Source organism: Phoenix dactylifera, chromosome 8 (assembly GCF_051530095.1).
Source record: "Phoenix dactylifera cultivar Ajwa chromosome 8, Ajwa_hap1_PhDact_Kaust_v1.1, whole genome shotgun sequence".
Classification (NCBI taxonomy): domain Eukaryota; kingdom Viridiplantae; phylum Streptophyta; class Magnoliopsida; order Arecales; family Arecaceae; genus Phoenix; species Phoenix dactylifera.
Genome location: NC_143197.1, coordinates 28,168,496 through 28,179,594, shown reverse-complemented (window position 1 = coordinate 28,179,594; position 11,099 = coordinate 28,168,496). Strand labels below are relative to the sequence as shown.

At 38.1% G+C, this 11,099-nt stretch overlaps 1 protein-coding gene across 2 annotated transcripts; it reads right to left on the bottom strand.

Annotated features, from left to right (window-relative positions):
* Positions 1–3,588: 3,588 nt before the first annotated feature.
* On the bottom strand, positions 3,589–10,547 carry LOC103716676 (thioredoxin H4-1-like). 2 transcript variants are annotated; one of them, XM_088703388.2, is made up of 5 exons: positions 10,297–10,547; positions 9,663–9,727; positions 8,869–8,988; positions 6,732–6,854; positions 3,589–3,850 (listed from the first exon to the last, which is right to left on the bottom strand). In XM_088703388.2, the coding sequence occupies exons 2-5, from the start codon at positions 9,681–9,683 to the stop codon at positions 3,773–3,775; spliced, it is 342 nt and encodes a 113-aa protein (XP_088559514.1). In that variant the 5' UTR covers positions 9,684–9,727; positions 10,297–10,547; the 3' UTR covers positions 3,589–3,772. The 2 variants fall into 2 exon arrangements, with proteins under 2 accessions (XP_088559514.1, XP_089781198.1); XM_089925072.1 differs by lacking the exon at positions 3,589–3,850 and adding an exon at positions 5,785–6,424 and having other exon boundaries at positions 10,297–10,542.
* Between the last annotated feature and the right edge of the window lie 552 nt (positions 10,548–11,099).

Genomic DNA, 11,099 nt, shown 5'->3' with positions numbered 1-11,099 from the left:
TTGACGGTGGCTAGCAGACGTGATTGATCTAAGTTACAAAATTAAAACTTTTCTTTTCCCCTTCACAAGCCTGCTGAAAAGTAATCCACCAGATAAATACTTGTCTATCACGAGATTAGAAAATATAGTTGACTGTCAATGAGGTAGGGCCATATTAGTTGATTAGCAAATCCGGCCACCCCCGGCGACTGGCAGCGGCGAACACGCCGACGGCTAGAGCAAGCCGTTTTGGACCCAAATCTGGCGATCAGCCGGCTCCAACCCACCACACGTCATGGCCAAGCAGTGAAAGAAGAGGAGAGAAAGGCTAAGGATTCTCACCTCCGCCCCGACGTCCAGCGCCTCTCTCCTTCTCCGGCAGCAAAGAAAGAAGAATGCCACCCGTGCCATGGCTTCTCTCTCTCTCTCTCTCTCTCTCTCTCTCTCTCTCTGTGTGTGTGGTAACACTAAGAAGAATCCTCCCCCCTTTCTTCCTTGGGGTGCGGCGGCTCTCTCCCTCGGTGGACTCAAAGGAGAAGGAAAAGGAGAAGGAGCCCTAAAACAGGGGCTCCTTCTTCTTCGGGATGGATCCCTCCATCCCGTTGCCGCACGTGAGGCCAAAACTTGGGACTGGGCCGGTCAAGTGGACCGGGCCCAGTTCCAGGGTCTCACATTCTTCCCCCCTTAAAATAATTTCGTCCTCGAAATTAATTCACTTAAGGCTTCAAATTTTGAAAGTATAGAAACATCATATCATTCCCGAGCTCCTAAACAATCCCCATCTCGAAATGCAGGCTCACAAGATTTTGGCAAAATTATGGCATCTTAAAACTTAATCCTTTCCATCTATGATTCATAGCAAGTTCTTTTGATCTCTTTCAAAATAAGACTAACCTTCCAGCCTTGGATTAACATGTCATAATTCTTCTTTTTTTTTTTCAAGAAATTAATTGCTCCTGATTAATTCTACATAGAAATTTAATCGGTTAAATGTAAGTAGGAGAAAGCTTTAGTATCAAATGCTCCTCATTTTTTTTTCCATGATATAATGATCAACCTTTGTCTTATAAAACCTCAAGCCCTTTCAAATAGCCAGATTAACAATGTTAGAATTAGGAATAGGAGATCCATGTTAAAACTTTCCAGATCTAAGTCTAACCAAGTAACCATCAATCCATGAATACTAAATTTAAGATGCTCAAGATTCTCCCAAGAATTGTCAACAATAGAAAACCCCACTGATGAAAATTACATAGCTACCTTCAGATTATTCATAGAACCAACAACATTCTTCTCTACTAGAAGACTAACCTCAGTCTTCCAATAGTTCTACTTATCAATATAATTTAATCTTATCATAAGAATAAGGTCCAATACCTCCAGATTTGGTTCTTTTATAGATGATGTAAATCAAACTTCTCTCTCTCATAAATAAAAATCAACGTCTTAATTTTGAATAAGAACATCAAGTTTCTTTGTCAAAATATCAACTACTCTTGATTAATCGATCTATCACAAGATTAGATCATAAATAACTCTAATCCACCCCTAGTGGAATATTCATCAAAGTCACTTGACAACCTCAAGTTCTTTCAAATAGAGGGTTGATATTAATTGAAGAAGTACAAGCTTCAGATTTAGGAGGAAATAGGTCTACACCAAAATATTCCAGATCCAAAATCAAAATCGATGATCTATTAATTCTAGTCTCAAGATGTTAATCATTTCCTTAGCATGACATAAAATTAGAGAACCTAAGATAGTGCAGCGACATCCAAAAATTCAAAATCAAATCAAGTCTTTTGTTATTAAAACTTGCCGAATTAAAGGAATAATACTTCTGACCAACTTAGAAAAATAGTTCAGACCACTACGCTTTCGTTACGCACTCTGATTCAAACTACCAAAATTTTTTGGATTCACTAATAATTTTTTATCAAAATACTATTTTGTATTATGAACTAAAGAGATCCAAAATTTCAATTTCCACGTAAAGCCTAAAAAGAAATCTTTGATTCTCGTCCCCTACTTTACCTCAAGCCATCCGTCTAGATTCACCCTCGGGTCAAAATTGATTGAATCTTAATTCTCTTATCAGTTCAACTAGAGGATTCTAAGTCAAACTCCACGTAAAATCAACCAGAAGAATTCTCTCAATGCTCGTCCAAATTAGAAGGCGTTAAATCAATACAAATGAGTAAAACGAACTCAACCATCTCTCTCCTAATGTTTTCTTCATCGAGATCTTTAGCATTTATCAAAAATCCTTCATCATAACCATGTAAGCCTCTAAAATACAAATTCTTTATGCAAATCTAGATTTTTATCAGCAACCGCAACAATATTGACAAAAGACCCTAGATCGGCTTAAATCCAAACTTTGAATTGAAGTTTTATATACATCACATAGTCTCTGATAGACATGAACAAGATCTATTATTTGGATCCAAAGACGATAATTTAAATTAATAATAATCCACCGAGATGAATACTTTACAATCTCCAATAAAATTATTTCTTCAAGATTGATAATTATTTCTTAATTCTGTCAAAAGCATAAGCTACAAATTAAGAGAAAAGAAATCTAGGCTAAAACATTCCAAATCCAGGATCAGCTAATGCAAGAACCATTAATCCTAGACTTGGGATGCCAGATTTCTCTCTCTCTCTCTTTTTTACAACAGATAGAAGAACCTATTAATAACATGATAATATCCAGTCAAAATCAAAAATACTATTCTTTTCTTTGACAACGAAATTCTCCTTAACAAGGAAACCCATCAGAAAATATTTTCCAATCATAGAGTTAATATCGTTGATCATCTTAAAATAATTTAAACAACCAGTATTCTCATAATTTACTAAATTACTTCCAATCATAATCCCAATCTATATTGTAATTTTAAATTAATTCTAGAATTTTATCCCAAATATATTCTCCATCTACACAGGAGTTTCATACATGATCCACATACAGTTTTCAATCCTCGAAGAATGTTTTAATCAAGCACTGTAAAAAGGTTTCATAGCCCAAATCTTAAACAACTTTATATAAATGGATCTTAATTTGCCTCTAAAAAAATTATCTTCTAAATTAAGCAAAATCATAGTATACCTCCATATCAATTTTTTGAGTTTACAAGTTCACTTAAATAATAAATAATCACAATGCATGATAATATTCCATGGCCAATCCTTTTGTACTTAATTTAGATCCAAATCTAACTAATTATAACTTGATTCATAGATTGCCCAATCTTCCATAATGTATCAAACCTCATAAGTAAATTCAATCATAATTTCCTAGTAACCTTCTCATACATAATCTATCACAAGGCTTAATAGAAAATCTTGAAAGTAGCTTACAATGCAATTGACATGGATTCACGTCCAATGCCCTTAATGTTTACCCACCTACACTCATCTTATGTCAGATTCTTCGTCTTAGATTTTATCCACTTATGCTCTGATACCATAAAAGTTGTCACGCCCCCGACCCGAGATTGCGAACCGGGGGTCGCGTCAACCGCCACACACCCGTAGGAAACTCTCCCCACGAGCATGCAAGGCATCTTCACCAAACATCTCAATTTTATAAATCTAAATTAATTTAACTGAATAAATGCAATCTTATTCCATTGACTGATTCAAGTCATAAGGTCTCACAGTTCTAAATACGCAGCGGAACAATAATTGACCAACATGCAAAAACCTAATTCTTAAAATGACAAAACCTTGCAAAGTCCAATAATCATGATAAATGTCCATAATAATCAATTCAACTTAAATAACCCTAATCTAAGATAATTTGGGCCACAATTCTTCTAGTCGCTCTCCCATTTTGAATCCCCAATAGTCTAGTTCTCGGAATCTGTAAAACAACAAGAGATGGTATAATGAGCTAAACAGCCCAGTAAGTAATGAACACTCTAACTAGATAAATCAAGCAGTAATATGTGAAAAATAAATATAAATGCAGTTCCAAAGTACAAGTCAAATATGTCTTAAATTCATAAGATTCTTTTGAAGGTTTCGAAATTCTTTCACATATTCAATTCATCTTATCGATCCTGGACTATGACCACATGTTCCCTGTGGCAGGGTCATCAACACCGACTAATCTTCTTGCGGTGAGTCCTTCAGGACAGTCAATTGCCAACGTATCTGCCCCCATTGGCAGGGTCCTCAACATAGCCAGGTCGAAGTTCAGTTTGTTCTCTATAAGTCTATTTCATATTTCAGTTATATAAAAACAACATACAGTGTCAAAACCAAATGTCGTTCATATCTTAATTTCTTTTAATTTATCAGATTCAACTCAACAGCCAGGAACTATGACCACATGTTCCCTGTGGCAGGGTCATATCACCGACTATTCTTCTTGCGGTACCAATGTATTAGCCCCCATTGGCAAGGTCCTCAACATAGCTCGACTGCAAGTCTGAATCTATTTCAAGTCATTATCTTTTCTTACATTATTTTCAGTGTTTCAAGTCGAAAAATACAATGTCAGAGCAATTAAATACAATTCAAACCAGAAGCAAATACGTTCAATCAGAGTCATACAATATTCTAAAAATATACATATAATCCATGCATCAAATTCATAATCACGAATAATTCGATTCGTAAAACAGATATTTAGTTTGCCGATAAATCTAGTAAAGAGGTTACATCACTTACCTTGCGAACGCGATCCACAACAAATCCAATTAATTCCGCAAATCCCTCGCAGAACCTAATATTCAAAAACCATATTTTCTTTTAAAATTCATCACAATATATATATAAAACCTAAATTTTAACATTCTCCCAGGGCCGACCCTGCCGAAGTGTCTAGCACCCCGGGTTCAGGTTCGGATCCGGGTTCATACCCGTAAACCACCCCCTCTCTTTATTATTTATTTATTATATTTTTTTTTCTTTTTCTTCTTTCTTCTTTTCTCTTTTCTTTTTTTTTTCCCTTTTTCCTTCTTTGCTTTTTCTTTTCCCTTCCTCTCCTTTTCTTTTTCTTTTCTTCTCTTCTTCTCCAGAAACTTCTCCCGACTTCTTTCTTCTTCTCTCTTCTCTGTTTCTTCTCCTTTCCCCGCTTCTTCCTTTCTTCTTTTCCTTTTTTTTTTTTTTCTTCTTCTTCTTCGGTGAAACAGGGGACCCCATGACCCCCTGTCGCCGCCCCCTAGGCCTCTCCTCTCCTCTCGATCGAACCCAAGGCGGCCGCGGTGGCCGGCCTTGGCAGCGGCAGCAGGTGGCGGAGCAAATCCGGCCACCCCCGGCGACTGGCGGCGGCGAACACGCCGACGGCTAGAGCAAGCCGTTTTGGACCCAAATCTGGCGATCGGCCGGCTCCAACCCACCACACGTCATGGCCAAGCAGTGAAAGAAGAGGAGAGAAAGGCTAAGGATTCTCACCTCCGCCCCGACGTCCGGCGCCTCTCTCCTTCTCCGGCAGCAAAGGAAGAAGAATGCCACCCGTGCCATGGCTTCTTTCTCTCTCTCTCTCTCTCTCTCTCTCTCTCTCTCTCTCTCTCTCTCTCTCTCTCTGTGGTAACACTAAGAAGGAATCCTCCCCCCTTTCTTCCTTGGGGTGCGGCGGCTCTCTCCCTCGGTGGACTCAAAGGAGAAGGAGAAGGAGAAAGAGCCCTAAAACAGGGGCTCCTTCTTCTTCGGGATGGATCCCTCCATCCCGTTACCTCACGTGCACCGCACGTGAGGCCAAAACTTGGGACTGGGCCGGTCAAGTGGACCGGGCCCAGTTCCAGGGTCTCACAGTTATCATGAGGGATGCACATCAGCTCTGCAAGTAACTGGAATCAAAGTTTCTGAAAATAATGTATCATAAGCAACAATCTGAAATTTGTTTGGTAGTCTGATGGCAGCTTTCCTGTATAAATGTCAAAAAATTGTTGCATTTAGGGTGCCAGATCATATACTCACATAGATGACAAGGCTCCTGCAGACTCTCTTGCGAACCTAGGTTAAGTATCAGCTAATCTAGCTTATCAATTTCATCGCTCATACATTGCAAAAGCCAGAATAAGTCCTAACCAAGGTTAACAACTCAGATTCAGGAAATGTTTAACTAGTGAGATTACGACTCCTGAAAACTTGATCCTGGAACAAGTAGAGTGATACAGAGGCATCTTATCATGTGAACCATCCTATGAGATCATCTGAATTCTGATGTTACAGATTGTTGGGCTGCAAATGATAAGCATGTGAGAGGCCATCGATCAAAATCACTCTGCTTCCACCATTAACCGTAGGAAAAATTAAATTCAGAGAGGATGGCATCATCGTGAACACTTTGTCAATGAAGGTCGGCTAAATTTTTTAACTTCTCCTCAAGCTTAATTGTGTTGGCACCTACGAGCTTATCCAGCTGCTGCCCATCTTTTAGGAAAATGAATGTTGGAGTCGCCTGGATATCCCATGGCGTACTGATTTCCTGCAGCAGCCAAAATGACAGGGATTTTACTTGAAATCCTTTCATGTAATCGTATGTCAAAAAAGTTTTTTGGCAGAAAAGTGTAGACAGTACAGAAGCGATAAATATTAACGTATTTGTTTTTGTTCAGATGATAAAACCAGTTACTGAACCAGACTTTAACACAACATTATATCCCTTACTGGTTGACAAACATGTATGGTAGGAACTGCAAACCATACATAAAAAGTCTGTGATGCTATGAGGATCGATTGGAAAGCACCATAAAAGCAATAGAAATAAAAGTAATAGAAATAAAAGTACTCACTGTCATCTGGTCAGCATCTATTGACAGAAAAGTGAACGAAGGGAACGCCTTAGATAGCTTAGAATAAACAGGTGCAACAAATCTACAGGGGGCGCACCAGGATGCATGAAAATTTGCCACAACCTGGAGAAGAGAAGATGAATATATGTGGATTAAAAGACTTGTAAGGAGACTAAAATAGGAAGGTAGTATCCGCAGAAATCTATTCAGTAATAAAAACAGAATACTGGAAGCACTACCCTAAGGATCGCAAGTAATTTTCTCTTTTGCTCAAAATTCATGAAAAATTGAAATTATGAAAAAAATGAAATTGCAAGGGATTTAGTTATTTTAAACAAATTTGGATTAAAAATACATAGAGATCAGACTCTTTCTGGAGTTCTAATCAGAATCTTCAAAGGAATCAGACCATTGATGGACCAATAGCTTCCCACAAATGGTTTCTTTGAAAACAAGAAGGCAGTTATAAAATTTTTATCAAGAATCTACTTATGATATTTTAACATAAAAAGTAACTTCACTTTTTACAAAATCAACCCCAATCTTAACGCATAAGTTCAAAGGAGAAAAACAAAACTTTCAACATTTGGATTCTCATGAAGCCCCAAATAAAAAGATAGCTGTCTGTGAAAGAAAGAAAGACTGTGAATCAAAATAAATTCCTCAAACCTATCTGAATGAGATGCCTGCAGCAAATGATGGTGATGACAGGTATAGAAGGTGTCATGTTTATATGGGTGACCACAATATAGTATACCATCATAAATGATGTCTTTTAAATCCAATACTGGCAGATAACCACGAAGTGGGCAACAAAATCCTGAATATGAATTTTGTTAAAGAGTCCAAAGCTTCTTATCCATTAGTAACCAATGCCAAGGATTCTAATCCACCTCACAATGATACTGAGGTTGATGCATACAAATGGCTACTTGAAAGCTTAAAGTTGTGAAGGAATGAAAAAAAAAATTCAGCCAGAACATTATGGGACTAAGCCCTGCAAATAGGATTATGCGAAAGGACAACATGATCATCATCCAAATATGAGTCAAACTCCTGTGGCGATGCATCAGGGGAAGCATTTACAAGAATTGCAAGTAGATAAGGACTGGAGATATTCTATACAGATTAATGACAATGATGCATTAGTTGTTCTATGCATGAATTTGTAATATGATTGACTTATAAAAGTTTAAAACTGCAATGATGGTGTGGCGTCTTAATCACATGGTGAGCAATGTAACGACATGCATATGCATGGATGCAGGCACAAGCAGACATGCACTCAAATTCGTGCACACAAATGCATGCATACACATGCACGCACACACACACAGAGTAGTTGCATGTTCTAGCAAGAATAATAAACTAAAGTCACTAAACACTTGATCCTGTTACAATTCATTGCAATGAGAATGGGGCAAAGTGCCGTAGCCCATATAAATATAAAGCTTTCAGAAGCCATAACTAAGTGTCAACATATACAGATAAAAAGATGACTAAATTAACAAAGTCCCATTTGTTAAAAATATCAGATAGAAACATGTAACAACCCAGGACCTCATCCAAAATGGCTAGCCGGAAGATATTTTTTTAGGTTCCTTAATCCTGTATAAGTATCCAAAATCTCCTTGGTGAATAACTGATGTGGGACTAAACACACACCCGCACGGATCCTCACATCCTCCTCCCGTTCAAGCACCGACGTCTTCGTCAAGCTAAGGGTTCAAATCCATTCAAATCTAATCACAACCATCATGATCGGCTCGTGGTCAACCTCCATAAACCTATGCTGCAGTGTCCTCTAGTCCACATAGGCTATGCGTCGAGCTTGCTCTAATACCATTTGTAACAACCCATTACCTTACTCAAGATGGCTTGCCGAAAGATATTTTTTGGATTATTTAATCCTATATAAGTACCCAAGATTTCTTCAGCGAATAATTGATGTGGAACTAACACATGCCCACATGGGTCCTCACTAAACATATCATGAGTGATGATGAACAGAAAAATAGATCGTTGTTTTTTCAAGTGCATGAATGAAGAACAAAGCAATGTTTTAAAATCATCCAGTTACATGCATTGACATCAGAAATCCTTCCATGCGTGGTTAATACTATATAAAATTACTTACTATCTTGCCATCCTTATTTGCTTCTGATATCTTCTCATCCCAGCTTCCTTTATCAGTTATGATATGAACATTTCCACCACTGTATTCCAGCTTTTCCTCAGAATTGACAATAGCACGCCTCTTAAATGACAAAAAGAAAAGAAAAGAAAAGAAAGTAAGTACCTTCGCAAAGGCATGAGCCAGTGAATATCATAAAGCACCGTACAGCAAATTTCTCCAGTTTTTTATTTAACTACATTATGCATTTGAGCAGGTAAATGACATAAAAGGAATGCTTTCTAAATCATTATGTTCCCGAGAAAGATAGATCAAAATTAAGAAAAGCAGTGGGAAGCCTGCATAGAGTCGAGATCAATAACTTGATTTGCTACAAGGTTTGTGGGGCAAAAAGGCTTAGCTGAGACAATATTAAAACATCAAAACTCAAAATCTTTGACTGGTGAAGCAGACAAAAGACATCTTTTCATTAACTCTGTGCCTAATAAAGTTCAAAGCTCAAGCCCATGATATGAACTTGACTATTTCCGCCATCACTTTTAATGCCAAGGAGCACAGACACACCGAAACACATACAACAAACACACGCATATATTTCCTACCTCTTTGTAACAATATCTAAAAAGAAAAATGAATAAGAACAAGTAATTAACAGGTTACATAAGAGCATCTTCCAATAAACCTTTAAAAATGGATATGAAACAAAGGAAGCAAGTTGATAGCACCGGAACAAACTAATAAAAAGAAATACCTAGCACTGCCTTGACTTCTCATGTAGCTAGCTCATAAACACTAACCTTATCCATGCAATTCCCCATTCTAAATCGAACGAGCGAACCAAGAGAACAGGGTCACCCAGATTCTGCAGGCAAAATTAGACGAAATCCATTAGAAGAACCAGAAAATATGTGTGGCACTTCCCAGAAACTCGTAGAACCTAAAAATAGGAGAAATAGTAGAAGATGCCTGCAATCCAAACAAAATAGAGTTTTTCGGAAAATAGCTGATTCCTCACACTTTAAGGTCACAATTTGTTGCCAAAATAGTGAGAGAAGAGACATAGTCAGAGAGAAATCTTGTTTTCCATCGTTTGACAACGAAAAAAGTAAATTCATGGAGGTTCTCTCAAAAGACAAATCTTTCCTTTTAGGAAAAAAAAATTACAGAAAGTCAAACGGATCATGGTTTCACAACCTTTTCTTTTCGACCATATTCCCCTCCCCAAGTTTCTTGGATCCCGCGAAACACGAGAAGATTCATAAATTTCATTTTCTTCTGTTGATTTCACCGTGGGATCTCATCAACGGAACCACAAATTCTTTTTCAAAGAATTTGAAAAATTCCTATTCGATCATTCGAAAGATTTCGAAGTTAAATCAAGAAAAGAGAGAGAGAGAGAGAGAGAGAGAGAGAGAGAATGAGAATAGATACCTTGAGCCAAGCCGTCCCCTTCGGAGGGGAGGTTTGCGGTGCCTATCCGTTATTTATGGCGGGAAAGAACCGGCGGGGATCGGAGAGAAGAGACCCGAGAACGGGCGGGAGGAAGACGGGAACGAGGCGGGGGACGGTGGAGCGCGCTGGGGAGGCCGGCTTCTTTTTCGGTGATTCCCACGGCGAAGCGATGGCAAACCACGGGGTTTGCTTCGCTACCACCGAGCCTATATCCAAGGATCTGAGGGACATCAAACTTCCAATATGACGGAAATGTCCCTTGCCACGGCCGTTGTGACGGTTAGAAGGCAGGCATTTTGGACCAGAAGAACTATCTTACGACGGTTTGAATTGTGGGAGATGGCAGCTTGCATGCTGATAAAGTCTGCCTCATTTTAATTTTAGAAGATGGTTTCGCGTATGGTATGCTGTGTCAATCTGAATCGGACGGTATAAAATATATCATACTATATCGGTTCAGCATCAATATTCTATATAAATGTCATACCGATACTCGTATGCCAAAAAAATTTTATACCATATCATGCCGATACTGCACTAGTATGGCATCAGTACGAAATTTGATACCGAAACGACGAACTTTAGTTTGAAACATTTGGAATGGGCTATCTCTCTCATGAAGGACACGATATTATCCTTAATTACCTAAACAACATTACAATAGTGCTTTGCTGTTTTTCTTTTTGCTTTCTCCATGTTTTGTTTGTGAATGGTATTTAAACATGATCAGAAAGATGCTTATAATCCATTTCTCTCTCTTTTTTTTGAGAAAAATTGAGACC

Bases quoted from the DNA above. Each gene is read 5' to 3' on its own strand.
- LOC103716676 (XM_089925072.1), bottom strand. From the start codon at position 9,683: ATGGGGAATTGCATGGATAAG. The intron at 8,989-9,662 runs GTTAGTGTTTAT...TTGTCATTTAAG, and splicing joins TGGGGAATTGCATGGATAAG to AGGCGTGCTATTGTCAATTC. The intron at 6,855-8,868 runs GTAAGTAATTTT...TCTCTTCTCCAG, and splicing joins CAAATAAGGATGGCAAGATA to GTTGTGGCAAATTTTCATGC.